Genomic DNA, 20,803 nt, shown 5'->3' with positions numbered 1-20,803 from the left:
TATATATTTTTTTAAAATGCTTGAACGTTAAATATCTTGTCTTTGTAGTAAATTTAATCAAATATTGGTTGAAAAAGATTTGTATTTTACATAACAAACTTCACTGGAACTGGTGTCTGCAATATACAGTAAGTCAGCTACTGTATGTATGTATGTATGTATGTATGTATGTCACGTCACGAATACTTCATGCTTACTGTAAATTGAATTACTATGTAATCCTTACTAATATTTATGAAAATCTCTTAAATTAAATCTGAACATCTACACTTCTTGATAGTTTTGTTTCCTTAGCGGCACAGTCTGTAATAAGTGACCACTAGATGTCGCTATATCATAGAATGCAGCCGAAGCGCATGCATTAAGAAGCACGCACACTACTGTGGCTTAGAGAGAACACGCGCCGCAAGCCTACTGCCAATTCTTAATTTGCGACAGCAAACGAGCATCTCATTGAGCGACGGTGACTTGGCAGCCGGTGTGAAGCAAGCAACGCCCAAAAAAATGAGCATTTAGCCAGAGCAGCTAGTGAGAGTTAGTCGGAGCCATAGGCTAGAGTGGCTAATGAGGGGCTAGCAGGAGAAGCTGGTAAAAAAAAGAAAAGCTGATAAAAGCTTGCGATAGCAAAGCAGAATGTGAAAAGCGACGGGAGCCCGAATGACCGGACTCAGCGCCGACCACCTGCAGGCCCCAGCTGTGGAAGGTAAGAGGCGGTCGACCCATTGGCTCTGACACTAGATGCAAGCACCATCACGAAGTTGTCCTTTGGGCATCCGTAGCAGTAAGATGGCGACTAGTGCTGTCACTATCGATTATTTTTTGAATCGATTAATCTATCGATAATTCAATTGATTAATCGGCTAATCAGATTCATTTAAATTTTGCATTAAAGTGTATTACATAAGTATGATGGGGTATTAGGGCCACGTATAAATATAGGGCGCTGGCAATATTCAGATAAAAAAAAAACGGCACTTTATAAAGTTTGGCACTTTATAAAGTGGCAAATTTGCGAGTTTATAAAGTGGCAGATTTGCGAGAAAATCACTCAGAAACTTACGAGAAATACACATAGTGTACTACTCAGCTGTTTGTGCCAATACTTTTCGGTTGGGTTTTCAAATAAGGAGATAGTAATGGCTTTAACCATATCGTGTTAAGCATTTGCTCTTTGAAGTGTTGGGTACTGTCTGTGACCAAGACGCCTTGCTTTGCGGTGGTCCACACATTGAGGATCAAGCATTTAAGTTAACTTGTTAAAATGTATATTTACTTGTACATTTATGTTTCCAGAATTATTATTTACACATTCATTCATTTTGTTATTTTTTTGTACAAGTAGCTCAGTTGATGTGTCAAATCTGGTCCTCTCCGTCATTCACTTGCATTTACCTAAAGTATGCTTGCTTCTGATTGGCTAGTGTTAAGGGCTCCGCAAACAGGAGGCGACAAACGACTGCAAAATAGGTACCTCGTCGCCAGGTCTCAACACACGAGAGGCGACAAGCAGTTGCGATGGCGGCAGCGACTGATGTCACCCTTTAGCACAGCTTGTTGGCAGCAGATTTGATTGGCTATTAAATTAGAGGAAATCATTGTAAATGGAAGTTTCACTACATAGTTCGAGGATGAAAATTCACAATATATTACTGGAATTAACAGAACTATTGTTGCTAACTATCCTGTACAAAAGAAAATGAGAATATTGGGTCCATCCCATATTGCAAACAAAAAGAAATATGGTGAATATCATTTGATGGCAGACTTGAAACGTGATCTGATAAATTCAGAGCCTATTTTCGCCTCAGCCCCGAACTTTTTTCACATCTTCTTACAATGGTAAAGATACACACCAACATGAGGGAACCAATCAGTTCTGAAGAAAGACTTGCCATCTGTCTGCGGTAAGTTATCTGTTTATCTTCATCATCATCATTAGTTGGCCCAAAAATGTATACATATAACATTGTGTTTGTCATAATAAAGCAAAAAAATATATAAATAATGAACACCTTAAGATGGAGAGTTTTATTGCACTTAACATTAAGCTGCATTTGTAAAATGTAAACAAACCAAAAAATGTAAACAAAAGTAAATGTATAATTAAGTGTTTTTTTCCCTTTGTGTGCAATATAATATAATCACTTGCTGTGCAAAATGCAGTATTCCTATTAACAAAAACAAATAGAACACTTAACATAGGAGATTCTCAATCTTCTCCAAACTCATACTTGTGGAGCACTTTCATTATCTCCATCTTGGCCTCAGATTTCCTAGCTCCTGTAGGTCGCTTCAGAATTGGCTTCAAGCTTAGCAGGTACAGGTCATCTTCATCTTCCGCTGTATGTTGAATTTGTGCCCTGATACTGTCCACCCTGCTGAGGATGTACTCCTCAAAAGTGGCCTGGTGGCCAGCCTTCTTGCGTTTACCTGGTCTGGACCTGTGTTGAGATGTTTGTGGTGTTGGATTAGTAGATTGTTCAAGGCTGCTACACTCACCAGTAGTGTCACTAGTGGCACAGTGTAGCAGCTCAGCAGCTTCATCAACATCATTTCCTGCTACAGGCTCCAAAGTCAATGTTACCACCTCCCTCTCTTGCGGTTTGTTGTCACTCAAGTTGCCACTTGTGTCACTCCTTTATGTGTGGCTCCCAAAAGGACATAATTTCGCTGCTGTGCCACTTTTTTTCATTTTTCAGTGTCTTGTCTTGATGAACGTGTCTCTCAGGTATTCCCAACGCTTCTTGGCTTTTTCACCCGTGTAAAAAGTCAATACCAAACTTAACATATATTACATAGATATATATATAATATTCATTATGGACGTGGAATGAGATGGATAACGTTTAATTTGGATTGTATTTGTGTTATTACCTGCCATAATTTTGGATTAATTCTTTTATACATTTCATCCAGGTTCCTAGCAACAGGACATTCATTTGCTACTATTGGGTTCAACTACCATGTAGGAAGCTCAACAGTTGGCAAAATTGTGAATGAAGTTTCAGAGGCCATTTGGGATGTGCTGCAACCCGAGTATATGGCTGCGCCAACAACAGAGGACTGGAAAGCCATTGCAGAGGGCTTTAAAACAAGATGGAATTTCCCAAATTGCATTGGTCTATGGGAAACATGTTGTGCTGCAAGCTCCACCATCCTCTAGCTTAAAATATTATAACTATAAAGGCTCCCATTCTATAGTCCTTTAAGCTGCAGTTGATGTCAACTACATGTTTAGGGTTATTGATGTGGGAGGATACGGAAGGAACAGTGATGACAACATCCTGTCAGAGTCTCCCCTCGGGAAACGTTTGAGGGCAGGTACACTGGGAATACCAGAAGACATCCCACTAGAAGGAGAAGGCGGCCTCGGGCCAATGCCACATGTACTTGTAGCAGATGAAGCCTTCCATCTCCAAGGACACATAATGAGGCCATATCCAGGGAGACAGCTACAAAGAACACAGAGGGTCTACATTTACCGCTTCACTCGTGCATGAAGAATAGTACAAAATGCTTTTGGCATTCTTTCAACCCAGTGGCGCATGTACCGCCATGTTCTGGGTATCTTCTAAGAAAAGTTGATTCTATAGTCAAAGCAACATGTGTTCTTCAGAATTACATCCAGGAAAATGGAGGAGTAGAGACGGGGATAGCACAGTCTCAATCACCCACTGAAAACCTGGTTGATACTGGTGTGGAGTCCATCGCCCAGACTGGGTCAAACAACTGAAGCAGAGAGGCAGCTTTGATCAGAGGAAAATACTGCCATTACTTCAACACACCAGCTGGTGAGGTGTCACATCAAATAGTATAAATGGGTGTCAACATTTTATTATATTTTTTATTTTTTTTAAGTTTCCCCAAGTGTGGACTTTAAGGACTTTTACCATTCTCATTTGTTGTATGGGCAGTCACTGAAAGTTTGTTCACAAAAGTGATTCCACATGATCTGTTCAAGGAGCCTTTATTGTAATATGAGTGTTGTGCAATTAACTAATGGAATCCCTACGTATGTTTCATTTCATGTGTTTTTTCTGCAAATGCACTAAATAAACACAGTTGTGTATTGTATTATATATTGTTGTATATACTTGTCCAATGTTTGATTAAATCACACACTACACAGTTTAGAAACACAATTCAAAAAGTTACGATGGGCTGTACACTAAACAAAGTTGGATGCTAATGTTATTTTACCTGCTAAAATTAGATCCTCCATTTTGCCATGTATCGCACTGTCTAGCATGCCCGCCGTTAATTGGCTCATCAATGAAACGTTCGCTGATTGGTTGAAGCCCCGGTGACAGCGTCAAAAGTTAAACATGTTTCAACTTTCTAGTATCGCGTCACGGGCCTACGTGTACGCGTGCGATTTTTCACATGCACAAATGTCGCTTGTCGACGAGGGAGAAGGGGGGGGGGCGATTTTCGCCTTGTCGCCCTGCCTCCATAGGAAATTAATTGAGAGCGCATCGCCTCCTGTGTGCAGAGCCCATTATGGGCTCGACACATGGGAGGCGACAAGCGAGAGTGAATTACGTACCTCGTCACCTCCCATGTCAAATTTGACTCAATGGAGGCGACAAACGACAGCGAAATACGTACCTCGTCGCTTCGCAGGTCTCAACACATGGGACCCGATAAGCAGCCGTGACGGCGACTGCAACATACGTCACTCTCCTGTTACAACAGATTTAATTGTCCATTAAAATTGGAGGGAGTCTTAACGTTTTCGTTGTAATGTGAACACAGAAGTTTCACTACGGTACGTAATTCCAGTATGAAGATCCATCCATTTCCTATTATTAGTAGTAGTCCATCCATCCATCATCTACCGCTTATCCGTGGTCGGGTCGCGGGGGCAGCAGCTTTAGCAGGGAAGCCCAGGCTTCCCTCTCCGCAGCCACTTGAGCCAGCTCCTCCAATGGGATCCCAAGGCATTCCCAGTCCAGCCGAGAGACGTAGTCTCTCCAGCGTGTCCTGGGTCGTCCCCGGGGCCTCCCGCCAGTGGGACATGCCCGGAACACCTTCCCAGGTTGGCGTCCAGAAGGCATCCGAACCAGATGCCCAAGCCACCTCAACTGGTTCCTCTCAACGCGGAGGAGTAGCGGCTCGACACCGAGTCCCTCCCGGATGACCGAGCTTCTCACCCTATCTCTAAGGGAGAGCCCAGATACCCTGCGGAGGAAACTCATTTCGGCCGCTTGTATCCGGGATCTTGTTCTTTCGACCCACAGCTCGTGACCATAGGTAAGGGTAGGAACATAGATCGACCGGTAAATCGAGAGCTTTGCCTTTCGGCTCAACTCCTTCTTTACCACAACGGACCGATACAGAGTCCGCATCACTGCAGACGCTGCACCAATCCGCCTGTCGATCTCCCGCTCCAACCTACCCTCACTCGTGAACAAGACTCCAAGATACTTGAACTCCTTCACTTGGGGCAGGATCTCATCCCCGACCCTGAGAGGGTACTCCACCCTTTTCCGACTGAGGACCATGGTCTTGGATTTGGAGGTGCTGATTTTCATCCCAACCGCTTCACACTTGGCCGCGAACCGCTCCAGTGAGAGTTGGAGATCACGGCTTGAAGAAGCCAACAGCACCACATCATCTGCAAAAAGCAAAGATGCAATGTTGAGGCCACCAAACCTTACCCCCTCAACGCCTCGGCTGAGCCTAGAAATTATGTCAATAAAAGTTATGAACAGAATCTGTGACAAAGGGCAACCTTGACGGAGCCCAACCCTCACTGGAAACTAACTCGACTTGCTGCCGGCAATGCGGACCAAACTCTGACATCGGTCATACAGGGACGAATAGCCCGTATCAGGGGGCTTGGTACCCCGTACTCCCAAAGCACCCCCTACAGGACTCCCCGAGGGACACTGTCAAATGCCTTCTCCAAGTCCACCAAGCACATGTGGACTTGTTGAGCAAACTCCCATGCACCCTCGAGGACCCTGCCGAGGGTGTAGAGCTGGTCCACTGTTCCACGGCCGGGACGAAAACCACACTGCTCCTCCTGAATCCGAGATTCGACTTCCCGACGGACCCTCTTCAGCACCCCTGAATAGACCTTACCAGGGAGCCTGAGGAGTGTGATCCCTCCATAGTTGGAACACCCTCCGGTCCCCCTTCTTAAAAAGGGGGACCACCACCCCGGTCTGCCAATCTAGAGGCACTGTCCTCGATGTCCACGTGATGTTGTAGAGGCGTGTCAACAACGAAAGGCCCACAACATCCAGTGCCGAGGTCAGCAGCACCCCATCTCCACTATACACAGTGTTAATGGCGCACTGCTTTCCTCTCCTGAGACGCCGGATGGTGGACCAGAACTTCTTCGAAGCCGTCCCAAAGTTGTTTTCCATGGCCTCACTGAACTCCTCCCATGTCCGAGTTATTGCCTAAGCGAAGCCGCATTCCGCTTGGCCAGCCGGTACCTATCAGCAGCCTCCGGAGTCCCACAGGCCAAAAAGGCTCAATAGGACTCCTTCTTCAGCTTGAGGGCATCCCTTACCACTGATGTCCACCAGCGGATTTGAGGTGTGCCGCCACGACAGGCACCAACCACCTTACGGCCACAGCTCCGATCGGCCACCTCAACAATGGAAGCGCGGAACATGGTCCACTCAGACTCAATGTCCCCCGCTTCCCTCGGGATAAGGGAGAAGTTCTGCCGGAGGTGGGTGTTGAAACTCTTTCTGACAGGGGATTCTGCCAGACGTTCCCAGCAGACCCTCACAATATGTTTGAGTCTGCCCGGTCGGACCAGCATCATACCCCGCCATCGGAGCCAACACACCACCAGGTGGTGATCAGTTGACAGCTGAGCCACTGTCTTAACCCGAGTGTCCAACACATGCGGCTGCAAATCTGATGACACGACTACAAAGTCGATCATCGAACTGCAGCCTAGGGTGTCCTGGTGCCAAGTGCACATACTGTATGGACACCCTTGTGTTTGAACATGGTGTTCGTTATGGTCAGTCCGTGTGAGCACATAAGTCCAATAACAAAACACCGCTCGGGTTCTGATCAGGGGGGCCGTTCCTCCCAATCACGCCCCTCCAGGTCTCACTGCCATTACCCACATGAGCGTTTAAGTCCCACAGCAGAACGAGGTAGTCCCCAAGGGGAGCGCTCTCCAGCACACCCTCCAAGGACTCCAAAAAGGGTGGGTACTCAGAGCTGCTGTTCGGTGCATAAGCACAAACAACAGTCAGGACCCGTCCACCCACCCGAAGGCGGAGGGAGGCTACCCTCTCGTTCTCCGGGGTAAACCCCTGGTACAGGCACCTAGCTGGGGGCAATGAGTATACCCACACCTACTCTGCGCCACTCACCGTGGGCAACACCAGAGTGGAAAAGAGTCCAGCCCCTCTTGAGAGGATTGGTACCAGAACCCAAGCTGTGTGTGGAGGCGAGTCTGACTATATCTTGTCGGAACTTCTCAGCCTCACACACCAGCTCGGGCTCCTTCCCTGCCAAAGAGATGACATTCCATGTCCACAGAGCTAGCTTCAGTAGCCAGTGGTCAGACCGCCAAGGCCCCCGCCTTTGGCTGCCACCCAACTCACTGCGCACCCGACCCCTTTGGCCCCTCCTACCTGTGGTGAGCCCATTGGGAAGGGGAACCACGTTGCCTTTTCGGGCTGTGCCCGGCCGGGCTCCATGGGTTTAGGCCCGGCCACCAGACGTTCGCCCTCCAGGCCTGGCTCTAGAGGGGTGCCCCGGTGACCCACATCCGGGCAAGGGAAACCACAATCCAAAGGTTGCATTCATCATTGGGGTCTTTTGAGCCATGCTTTGTCTGGTCCCTCACCTAGGACCTGTTTGCCATGGGTGACCCTACCAGGGGCATGAAGCCCCAGACAACATGGCTCCTAGGCTCATTGGGACACGCAAACCCCTCCACCACGATAAGGTGATGACTCACGGAGATTATTAGTAGTATTGTTTATTATTATTATTACTACTATTATTATTACTATTATTATTATTATTATTAACTGTTACAAAAACGGTACCAACAAGATCACATGCACCGGCCTTTTTGTTGACGTCACGGAAATAATTGCGTGAAGTATCGTACAAAATGTTTTTTTTTAATGATAAACGCCTGCTTAAATTGTATCATCCATGTTTTTTGTTTTTTTCCATCCATCCATCTTCTACCGTTTATCCGAGGTTGGGTCGCAGGGCAGCAGCTTTAGGAGGGATGCCCAGACTTCCCTCTCCAAGCCACTTCAACCAGCTCCTCCTGTGCGATTCCAAGGCGTTCCTGGGCCAGCCGAGAGACATAGTCTCTCCAGCGTGTCCTGGGTTGTCCCCGGGGCCTCCCGCCGGTGGGACATGTCCTGGGAGGTGTTCAGGAGGCATCCGAACCAGATGCCCGGGCCACCTCAGTTGGCTCCTTTCAACGCGGAGGAGTAGCGGCTCGACCCTGAGTCCCTCCCAGATGACCAAGCTTCTCACCTTCTCATGAGGAAACTCATTTTGGCTGCTTGTTTCCAGGATCTTGTTGTTTCGGTCACGAGCTGTGGGTCGTTGGTAAGGGTAGGAACGTGGATCGATTGGTAAATCGAGAGCTTCACCTTTCGGCTCAGCTCCTTCTTCGCCACAACGGACCGATACAGAGTCCGCATCACTGCAAACACAGCACCGATCCGCTCTGTCGATCTCCCGCTCCATCCTGCCCTCACTCGTGAACAAGACCCCAAGATACTTGAACTTCTCCACTTGGCGAAGGATCTCATCCCAGAGAGAAGCACGCCACCCTTTTCCGACTGAGGACCATGGTCTCAGATTTGGAGATGCTGATTTTCATCCCAACCGCTTCACACTCGGCTGCGAACCGCTCCAGTGAGAGTTGGAGATCACGGCTTGATGAAGCCAACAGCACCATGTCATCTGCAAAAAGCAGAGATGCAATGCTGAGGCCACCAAACAGGACCCTCCTTTGTTTTTTGTTTTACAAAATGATAAACGCTGCTAAAATTATCTCATCCATTTTTGCTGAATAGCCCACTGTGTAGCATGCCGTGCATTCATTGGCTCATCAATGAAACATTCGCTGATTGGTTGAAGCCCAGCCGACAGCGACAAAAGTTTAACATGTTTTGGGCTCTGCACATGGGAGGCGATGTCGCTCGCTTTCAATTAATTTCCTATGCAAGCAGGGCGACAAGGCGAAAGAATTGCTTTCCCCCCTCCCCCTCGGCAACATGCGACATTCATGCATGTGAAAAATTGCTTGTGTAGACGTGCACGCGTAGGCCTGCGACGTGATACTAAAAAATTTTGCCGGGGCTTCAACCAATCAGTGAAGGTTTCATTGATAAGCCAATGAACGCAGGGCATGCTACACAGTGGGCTTTCCAACAAAATGGATGAGATAATTTTAGCAACGTTTATCATTAACTCTTTGACTGCCAGACGTTTTCAGAAACGGGATGTCGCCAGTGCTAGCCGATTTAAGCATTTTGACTGATCTTTCAAGGTCCACAGAAAATGTTGTGTTTGGACTATGGAAACACACATACTACCAAATGAAAGATTGAACTCTCATCTTTCATCAGAAAAAAAAGTTTGTTTCTACCTTATTCCGTTCTTCAGTAATCAACAATAGAAAATGGTTAGTTTCACCGAAATGCTCTGTTTTGAAACAAAAAGCGGAGAAAAAGAGCTTTTTGTGAAACGATGTTATTTCATGCACTCTAGTGAATTGTACACTTCTTTTTGTCCATGAATGATGCCACAAACACCTAAATAGTGCTTTACTTCTGTAAAACGCTATCACCAACAATGAAAAAGTGTTTTTTGGTTGCAAAATACGTTTATTTCCATTCAACAGTGTAACAATTTGACAAAACAATTTTGCAAACTATTTACAAATATGTGCAGCTGTGGTACTATTTACAATTATGTGGATGTTTCAAATACAGTTTTTCTTTTTGTAACGCTCCCATGTATGCAAGGAGACACAGCAGGATTTGCACAACAGATTAGTTTCACTTGCGATGGCTCCTTTCACGTGCAGACGTTACACTTTCTTGACGGCCTTTTTTTCCGGGGAATAGCAAGTAGCAGACTGGACCTACTCCTCCGATGAATATGCATTGGACTCGGGGCACTCTTCGTCGTCCGATTGAATGTCCGCCTGTGCGTGCTCGGTTGTGCTCCGCGTTTTCCGGTGTTAGCATCGCTAGCCGGTGAACCTTTATGACGTCGTCATAGCCGCCGCGTCAACGCTTGCAACTTCAGCGTCAACCTCGGAGTCACCATCATCATCATCGATGATGATCATCGTCGTCATCAATGTGCTCTTTAGCGTTGGTCGATGCTTTTCGTCTTTGAAAAAAACTGCTCGAGCGTGAGCTGCTTGCAACCGGTCACCATGTTCTCTACCCTTCCCCAGCCATTGTCCCCTCTAGCTCCGCCTCACGTCTTCTACTGACGCCTACCCAATCTTGTCAAAAGAGAGTCATTGCTGCCATTCTAGGGGCCAAAAATAGTCATTAGGCTAACTAGATCTGCTTGAAACTTTCACCACAGCTGGCCAAGGCTTTCCTCCACCCGTTTCAAAAAAAAATAATTGGATGACGTCTTTTAACGTCATTGGCGGCCCTCCATAGGTTTTTACTTGACGTCTTTTAACGTCCATGGCAGTCAAAGAGTTAAAAAATATATATATATATATATCATTTTGTACGATTCACGCAATCATTTCCGTGGTGTCAACAAAAAAGGCCGGTGCATGAGAGCTTGTTGGTACAGGATTCATTTGTCCAGTAAGTTTTCTTTACCATTTTTTGTAACAGTCAATAATAATAATAAAAATAGGAAATGGTTGGATCTTCATACTGGAATTACGTACTGTAGTGAAACTTCTGTGTTTACATTATAATGAAAACGTTTAGATTCCCTCCAATTTTAATAGACAATCAAATCTGTTGTAACACAAGAGTGACGTATGTTGCTGCCGACGTCGCGGCTGCTTATCGCGCCCCATGTGTTGAGACCTGCGAAGCGACGAGGTACGTATTTTGCTGACGTTTGTCGCCTCCCTTGTGTCGAGTTTGACATGGGAGGCGACGAGGTACGCAATTCGCTGTCGCTTGTTGCCTCCCGTGTGTCGAGCCCATTTCAACTTTCTACGCGTGCACGTCTACGTGTACCACATGCACGAATGTTGTGTGTTGCCGAGGGGAAGGCAATTTTTGCCTTGTTGCCCTGTTTCCATAGGAAATTATTTGAGAGTGAGCAACGTCGCCTCCTGTGTGCAGATCCCATAGTTTCAATTAATAATGAATCTGTCTCCATTCTGCCTTTTCTTTTATAAACGGTGTCCCATTAACTACCATTGAATAGACTATTGCCATGCTACGTGTATTTGTCATAAGTTTCTGAGGGTTTTTTTTCCTGCAAATTTGCCACTTTATGAAGTCTCAAATTAACGAGTTTTTAAAGTGGTAAATTTGCAAATTTTTCTCTCTAAATATCGCCCCCGCCCTCTTAAAAAAAAAAACGTGGCCCTAATACGCCGTCGTAAAAAAAAAAAAGAAGATTTTTTTGTCATTGGTGTTTATTTCGTACTTCATATTCGTATAGTTAAAAAATAAAAAAGGTGGGGAGTGGTATTGTTGTTTTACTTTGATACCGGTTTGGTCATTGTTTTCAAAAGTAAAAACTGATATTTGCAAATGTCTTATTTTAATTAACCACCGAAGATAATCAGTCTTCTTTCATGACGGACTACAGAAATCATTGAACAATTACTGTTGATATACTGAAATCAGAGGATTTGGACAACTTTAAATGAAAAAAAAAAAAGGCTCCAAGCGATTACTCGGTTAGCAAATTGATTACTTATCAATTAATTTTGACAGCTCTAATGGCAGAGAAACATGTCAGCCTCATGTAAGGTGGGACTCCAGCCATGTAATATAATTAGTGATTACTATATATATATATATATATATATATATATATATATATAATGCATACTATTAAAATCAATAGTGAGTTTTTAAATTGAATGAATAATTAGTTCACCACTAGATGGCACTAAAGATTACACTGTGGCTTTAACAACCACTATTAATATAAACAAACAATGGATGGAGCGATGGTTAAGTCGCTCAATGGCTACATTGGGTACCACATCATGTGAGTATGACACAGAATTTGTTGTTGATTTTAGTTAAATAAAGATTTGTGTTATGTGTACTCTTGCACTTCACCAGGCAACAATGAGAGCACCCTGAGTGAGTTCCTCCTCTCCCCATTTCTTTGGGTGCTGTCCCTGGGTTACTTAGTGGTGTTTGGCGTGAAAACGGCAGCAACTGACTGGGGCCAACTTTTTCTCATGCAGGAGAAAGGCCAGACTGCACTTATGGGTATGCATTTTATTATTACTTAAAATTATTCTAAAGAGTGTGTGTGTAATGGTGCTAACTTGAGCTGTGTTTCTCACAGGCAGTACTTACATGAGCGTCTTGGAGGTGGGCGGCTTTGTAGGCAGTCTTGCATCTGGTTTAATCTCTGACAGAGCTGTTGCTCGAGTAAGTAGCAGACCAAAAGACTTTTGAATTTTATTTGACATGCTTGTTTATTTGACATGCTGCCTGACTTTCTATAGTCTGGCTTGGGCACACATGGCAACCCTCGCCACGGCCTGCTTATTGTCATGATGGCTGGTATGTACATCTCCATGTACCTTTTCAGGGTCACCATCACACCTGAAATCCCAAAGGTAAAAATATCTAGGATTGACTTATCGAAAGCGCAGTAGTTAGATGTATGTAGTTAGATCCAATACATATGCTGTATCAGAAATTCTGTCTTAAAAACAAATAAAGGTCTCAAATTAGATGCTTTTAACAAGACCAGAAGAATGACAAAATATGCTCTAATTTTTGTTCTTTGTTTAATTAAAGGACCTATCGCAGACAGATTTCCTATATTTCACTAACACGTTCTCTTTACAGTATGTATTTTTTGCTGAAAGAAATAAAAGAAATTGGCAGTGATTTTTTTCAACTGGTAAAAAACGAATTGCCCCAATTACGTTGCCAAAATCGATACACCACCACATCTTGGTGTGACGTCAGCGGCAGAACTTGAGACCATGGTCGTTGCATAGTGGTTTGGACAAAGGAATGTTCTACAATGTAAAGCACCAGTGTCTACTCGTATCTTACAAATTTGTCGCTGGAGGGCGGACTGTACAAAAACTTACCTTCACAAAATGTGGTCTTCCCAAACTTCTTTTTCAAAAGCCATGAGTGAGTCAATAAATAAAACAATGAGCTGACAAACCTCGTGTATTATATTACCTCTATGGATTTTGGGACAGCTTATACAGATTCTATCTGCAGCGAAGCATTAGAGCAATCAATTTTAACAAAACAAGTCTACCCGAATTAATTTAACCTCACTCATTTCACTCATTATTGTCTAAAAAACACACATCCAGACTTTAAATATAAAGCTATAATTACGCCACAGCCTTGCCCATGACTCAAGATCAGGTCGTATAAGTAAATAGGCCGGACATCAGTTGCTGACGTTAACTTGACATTGCAGGTTTCGACCTAAATGAGGCCCAAACCATCAGAATTATTAACAATGTAGGACAACAGTGACTGTCAAATTGTGAAAAAAACTACTGTCTTCTTTAATGTTAAATGAGTAATTGTAATATTTGTACTGCTTGAAACATGTCTCACTAAGATGTAGTTAATTTCTGCCATTGCAAACAACCCAAAACTGAGCACTATTATTTTGTAATGTGATTAACTCATACATTGTATCAAATGTTATCCATGCTGTCTGTCTGTTTGTATAGTTATGCTTATACGTTTACATACCCTAGACCAAAGGTATCCAAACTACGGCCAGGGGGCCATTGGCGGCCCGCCATCCATTTTCTAGCGGCGCTCAGTATATACAAAAAATTACTTTTAACACCGCTTGCGTTTCTAGATATGCAAAATAACTATTTAAATCTAAAACTGAAATATTTATCTTTGTAATTTAATTAAGTCAGATATTTCCAGAAGCAAAACATTTTTCTCCCATGTTCTGCTGTCCGTGTCAAGGTCTAATTTGTAAATATATCAAACTAATGATTAAGTAAGATCCTCAAGTAAACCCTGCTGTAAGAATTGTCATTTAATTACCAATTACTCTTCCTTTTGTTCTAAATGTGGAGATTGGTTCAGGGCTGGGGTGGATCTATTCTTGTGTGATACAGGGGTGTGGGCCACCCCAAAATCAAGAAAAATCCCAAACTGTCCTGTTTCAAAATAAACTATAATACATTATTAGTTATTGTTATTAGTTTTTGTGTGTTTGCCCTCAAAGGAAAAAGTTTGGACACCCCTACCCTAGACCCATGTAAACTTATGAGCACAACTGTATATATCATAATTCACCAGTTGTTGGCAGACAAACAGTTGTGCTCATAAGTTGACATACTGCTAGTTAGGGGTGTGCTCAAAAAATCGATATGGCAATATATATTGTTGCGGGCCTCTTTACAATACACGTATCGATACGCAGGCGTCAGAATCGATATTGCACATTAATTTTAAAATAGGCAGTTAACCACTCGTTGCTTGCAAGGCTGTGCAGCAGCAGCCTCTGAAGTTTATTGCCTCAATTAAGTGTGTGTGCAAGTTAATTGCAAAGCAGCAGGAGACAGTGGGGGTAGCGGAGAAAAGGGATACTGGTGCCTTGTCGACAGTTTACTTTAAAAACAAAAAGTGTACATATGTAGGTGTCCCACAAACTCAAGTCTGTTCTAAAAATAGCTCACCAGTGATTGGACACTGTGTCTTGCTAAGAAAAATTAAAACAGAGGAAGACTATCAACATTTATTTTTATTTTTTTATTTAAAATTAACATGGTACATGTTTGTTAATGTACCAATTTTCCTATATTTTGTTTAAAAAAACAGAATGTGATGAATGGAAAAAATATATATATTTCAAATATTTTAAAATAAATATTATTTTAGAGCTGTAATTTTAATACATTGATATTTTTACTCATATTGGCTCATGCCTATTTGTGAAGTTTCCCGGTGTGTCTGTGAAAGTGGCACCTTGCTCTGCAAAGTAATTTAAAATATTGGGATACTTACTGCCTTGAAGAGCATGTATTGGGATACATATGTTTCGCGATACGTATCGTAACGTGACCCCTGTATCGTGATACGTATCATATCGTGAGTTTGTTGGCAGTCTACTAGTGTATGTAAACTGCAGTATGTAAACCTATGAGCACAACTGTGCTAACACAACTGCGTTGTGTTATATAGTGTATGTAGTAAATACAGATTTTTTTCCATTCACTTCAGGAGACCCCTCTTTGGGTCCAAGTCATCCATCCTTTCTCTGTGCTCCTTGGTGTCTCAGAAAAAGAGGTAACAATTTTACTCAGCCATTTCATTTCTGAAAACGATAGAAAAGGATCCAAAGTTTCTCTTGTCATTTGCAGATCTGGATTCTCTTTCTTGGCGCTATGTTTGGATTTTCCTCTTATGGGCCGATTGCCTTGTTTGGGGTGATTGCAAGTGAAAGTGCTCCTTCCAATTTTTGTGGAACTTCACATGCTATTGTAGCACTGATGGCTAATGGTACATCTACCAGTACAAAATACTGCTGCTGTACCATGATGACACAGTCATGTGAATGATACAAATACATTTTTTTTTGTTACAGTTGGGGCTTTTATGGCTGGACTTCCCTTCAGTACTGTTGCCAAACAACACAACTGGGACATGGCATTTTGGGTAGCTGAAGTCTTAATGGCCATCACCACAGTTTCCTTCTTCCTCATTCGCAACATGCGCACCAAGATGGGAAGAAGAGAAAAAATTGACTGATTTTTGTTCTTACAACAGTGTCACTCTGATGTTAAAAAGTTGCTGCAGTGCATACCTAATAATTTATTACCAACTATCCAAAAGCCAATTTAGTCATAGATACTCAGAGCAAGTACGGAATAACAAATTCTCTGTGAGACTTAAACATTATACAGACACACATGAACACAGACTGCCTGTGCCACAGTGCTCAAAGAAGTAAATCAAGGCATGCTTGGATTGGTTTCTTCTTGAAGAGCTCTGGCTTCAGTCCCACTTACCTTTGGGCTAAATTACAACAAGACTTGTTCAACGCAGTAACCAATAAAATAAATATTCATTTGGATGAATGGACAACTGCCAAAGATGCAATTCAAAGTCATGTCAAAATATTTCCAGAAAAGCAGAAGCGTATTACACTGTTCATCAGGGGTGTCAAATCCAGGTCCAGAAACTAAAAACTCTGCCACACTTTGGCTTTAGCCCCTGATGCTAGCTAGGTAGCTCCCTCTCTGGCAGGTAAACGAGCACCATGGGAGCTAGCTAGCTAGCACCAGAAAGTAAAACCCTGCCATAGTTTGGCTTTAACCCCCGATGCTAGCTAGCTCCCTAGCAGGTAAAGAAGCACCATGGGAGCTAGCTAGAGAGCTAGCCAGCTAACTAGCATCTGGGGCTACTTTGTGGACCTGGATTTGCCACCACTGCTATTTATAAAAACAGAACTTTATAATGCCAAATGATAGCTGTAAACTGAAAACAATTGTGTCAGTTATTGGTGCAGGCCTTGATGTTATAGTAGCAAATTTACAATACTGAACGTTTTCTAATGGGTTTGTCTGTATAGTCTAAAACAGTGGGTCCTCGAGAGCCGGAGTCCTGCAGGTTTTGGATTATTCCGGTCTCCATCATAGCTGGTATATGATCAGCTCATTAGCAAGCTCTGCATGAGCCTGATAACGGTCCTGTTGATTGGAATCAGCTTATGTTGGAAGAGGAAAACATACAAAACCTCCGGCCCTCAAGGACCAAGTTTGCCCACCCCGGTCTAGAATCTAGACCGAATACATATTTGCATTTGTTAGTAGCACCAATCATTGTCATCAATGATTAGAAATAAGATGTCATAAGAAAAGTTACTGATAGTTTTATACACTTATTCACATGACAAAATACAGATTAATATTTTGATGCAGTCAGCTAAAATGCAGGATGTATGAACTGTTAAAAGAGTTGATTATCAATTATTTTTGTAGTATTTTGTCACTCACATTGTAGGTTTGAACACTAGACTTTTTTTTTTTAATCTGTGTGTCTCAGGTGTGCCACATACTGAAAATACTACTGTATTTTGTAGGCCCATAAGTCATGGGCTCTAAGAATTGTCATCTCATTTCTCCTTCCTACAGCATCTCTAGTGTGTTTTGTCAATTAATAATGAGAATAAACTGTGCCAATAGGGAACAGCTTTAGTCTGACAGAATTTAACAACTGAGACCTAATAAATGTGACTTGTGGATAGTTTGAAATGCAGCACACTGAAAGAATTTGTTCTTTTGATTATTGTAAAATGGAGACTAATTGCCTGGATACTTAATGGCAATGAAAGGAGTTAAAATTACATTTCTTGATTTTGTACACACAAAACCAGGTTGCACCTTGCCCGCAGTCAGCTAGGATAAACTCCAGTTCACCCGTGACCCTAATGAAAACAATCAAGAATACAATATGGATGTTTCATTTCAAGACAGTAAAGCAATTTGAGACTTACATCTACTTAAAAATGTAATGACACAAGGTTCACTTCCAATCGTAACATATAGCTTTCGCCCAGATTTCCTATGGCTCATCGGGAAAAAAAATCTAACAGCAAAATGACAAGGTTTTTTGTTTTAGCATACATTGCAGCAATACAATAATACTAATGAGGGGGGTGCCAAGCGTGTCTTGGGTTGGACTACCTAGGGCAGTTCAATTATTGTCAGGAAAAACAATCCATGCGCTATATATTGTTTTTATTTCCATTTATATTTAGTTTTTGTACTTAATTTTTGAATATTTTTATATCCGTTTTTATTTTCACTTGTAGTCATTTATTTTTTTCATTTATTTATTTTTTGTTTTGGCACTTTTTGTCCTCCATAAAATTAAGCGCTAGAAGCAAGATAGATCGCAGAGTATATTGTACTTGTATTGTATCTCAAGCATTTGGCCCAAATCACTTTTGCCGATGTAGAAACTAGCATTGTACATGAAAACTCCATCAGGAAAAAGGTGAATGAAGAAAAGGTGTACATTTTTCCATGCAAAACTCATCGAAAAGAGGACCATCTAAAACGCTTCATGCGCTTGTATGTCGCCGAAGGTCAGAAAACATTTATGAATAGTCACCAACATTCAACCATACATCCCTACGTCTTATGCCCGGTTCAACCTCTAAAAATATAAAACAATCACCACAGTATTTTGGATTATATTGGCATTAAGCCTTCCTCCCTATAACGCTCACTATATATATATATAAAAAAAAAAAAGCTTAACGTGTAAAGTGGCGGAAAAAGAGCAGTAAGAGGTTGAAGTCTTCTCTTGCTAAAATAGAGGATAAAATAGAGAATGCAATGCAGATCAGCATACTTCGTCAGATCAGCATGCCCCATAGATGCCTCTATCTGTAGCCTCAACCTAAACTCAACCCAACAACAACCAACCCATTCCTACAGTGCATGCACAAAAGTGCAAGGTATGCTACTCCGACAGGTATGCTGTTTTGTCGGGACACCAGCATCAAGCCGGAGAATATATACGGTCCACAAATATTGCGTTACAGCTAGACTTTTGACGCGGACAAGAAAATTAAATCATACCTCAATACAAACCAACTTGCATTGGTTTGTCTTGACTTTTGAGATGCGATTTTGAGGTTTTGTTACTTAAATATAAAATATTACATGGCTTAGCGCCTTCCTATCGACTTAATAGTACCGTATGTTCCAACATGAAACCTTCATTCCCAACACACTGGCCTTTTGGTGATCCCAAGAGCCCAAAAAAGTCAGCAGATTCAAGAGCGTTTTCGATTCGGGCTCCAGTTCTCTGGAATGCCTTACCCTCGGAGGTCAGAGCCAGCTACCTCCATAGAAACGTTTAAATCGCATTTTAAGACTCATTTTTATTCTCACATTTGGCTGAAATATGTGGGCTTGGTGACAGCCACTACCCTCTTTTTTTTACTCCCTTCTCCCTTGGAGAGGGAGTTTGTGTCAATGAGCGAATTGGATGCTGTTTTACAGATTCTACACTAATGGACCGGGTTGAGATCTGAAGCAGACTATCACCCAGGTGTTGCTGCCATGGAGATTTCTGCACCGACCAACTGGGCCTGGTTTGGATAAGGACCCACTTCCCTGATGGCGTCTTCTTGCAGTGCTTCAACTTCCTAAATGGACTTTAGCACTATTCTAGTTAATATTGTTTAGTTTACCCTCACATACTGTGTAAATTGTTGGTTTTGCAGCCTGGTCATCTTGGAAGTTTTTTTTTTTTTACACATTTGGGATGTCGTTAACATTTGTCAACTGTGGGCATGTGTGTATTTAGATCCAATGACATCACATCCCCACTTTTCCCAATTTAAATTATGAACACAATTCTTTTTGACGGTCCCCCCCAACCATATAACACTCGCCTCAGTTCAGCTCATAATTTTGCTGAAGCATATTTTCCCTTGTCTACTACCAACTGAGCTTTATTGGTTTGTTGATAATTATTGCACAGGTACATCTATAAACAAAAATAAACTGCACACTTGCACTCTTACCTAAGCCTCTTGTGATTATTGCTACTGTTGGTATGCGTTGGCCATCACAAATAAATGTATAGGTCGTCTGCTGTCCGACCAGATGTGTTTTTTTCCTTTACACTTAACATACCTCATAGCTTGGCTAAGAAAGCAAATTCCATTTTTTTCCATCCGTACAATATACCATACAGATTGCAAACCCTTTTTCACAGCAGCTATACTAATTAATTGCAATTAGAGCTAGATCGATATAGTTTTTTTCAAGGTCAATACCAATGCCGATTATTAGTAGTGAAGGAGGCCAATAGCCGATATTTGAAGCCGATATTCAGTTTCAGTAAAAAAAAAAAAAAAAGGGGCGGGGGGATATAGGCATCAATTTTTGCCAATCTTGACTGTTGTAATGTCTTAAAGTATTTTATTGAACAATGTTTTCAGACATTTCAAAATGTAGAAGTTTTTTTTATTATCTTAGACAATTGACATCCTTTTAAATTTCTAACAAAACGTTCAGGGAGCTCCCATGGTTATCAGTATGTCTTAAAAAGTTAAATGGAAACTTACCATAGCTCTCTATAGTTTTCTACAGTAAATATTTTTTCCCAAAATTTAAAAACACTTGAAATCTTAAACTTTCACATTTCTTAGTATTAATGTCGGACAAAAACAAAAGGTTCAGAAGGTTCCCAGGGTCAGTTGCATCTCTTGTAAAGTTAACTGAAATTTTAAATCAATAGCTCCCTGAGATTGAAATGGTTTTAGATTTACTATATATCGGCCATCAGATTTTAAAAGGCTGATATGGATATTTGTCAAAATGCCCAATGTCGGCTCTGATAATCGGCCTATCTATCTTTAATTGCAATGCTATCACAGAACAGGGATGGAACCAACACAAGATACTGTACATGAGTTAGGGTAGGGAGAGCTCCACTACAAGGGACTTTAAATTTATTGATCCAATTTTATAAGAAAACTACATGAGTACAAGAGTTATCATTAGGACAAAGCTTGCAAACATTCTAAAACACTGTTCTTCATTAGAAACAATAAATTGACTGAAGAGAGCTTTAGAGACAGGTTGAAAATGTCCAGGAAAACTCCAGCCAGCTGGTGTACACACATCTTC

At 42.3% G+C, this 20,803-nt stretch overlaps 1 protein-coding gene across 2 annotated transcripts in view; it reads left to right on the top strand.

Annotated features, from left to right (window-relative positions):
- The window catches only part of LOC144036314 (glucose-6-phosphate exchanger SLC37A4-like), a 46,856-nt gene extending 27,165 nt beyond the window's left edge, over positions 1-19,691 (top strand). The window contains exons 5-11 of one of the 2 annotated variants that reach the window (XM_077546846.1): positions 12,252-12,404; positions 12,484-12,569; positions 12,647-12,760; positions 15,372-15,437; positions 15,512-15,650; positions 15,736-15,806; positions 19,166-19,691. In XM_077546846.1, coding sequence (XP_077402972.1) covers positions 12,252-12,404; positions 12,484-12,569; positions 12,647-12,760; positions 15,372-15,437; positions 15,512-15,650; positions 15,736-15,806; positions 19,166-19,177 — 641 coding nt within the window. In that variant the 3' untranslated portion in view covers positions 19,178-19,691. Of the gene's footprint in view, positions 1-12,251; positions 12,405-12,483; positions 12,570-12,646; positions 12,761-15,371; positions 15,438-15,511; positions 15,651-15,735 lie in introns of both variants that reach the window. The other variant, XM_077546845.1, reaches the window with a different exon arrangement.
- Positions 19,692-20,803: the final 1,112 nt, after the last annotated feature.

Source organism: Vanacampus margaritifer, chromosome 16, assembly GCF_051991255.1.
Source record: "Vanacampus margaritifer isolate UIUO_Vmar chromosome 16, RoL_Vmar_1.0, whole genome shotgun sequence".
Classification (NCBI taxonomy): Eukaryota; Metazoa; Chordata; class Actinopteri; order Syngnathiformes; family Syngnathidae; genus Vanacampus; species Vanacampus margaritifer.
This window is presented reverse-complemented; position numbering and strand designations above follow the sequence as displayed.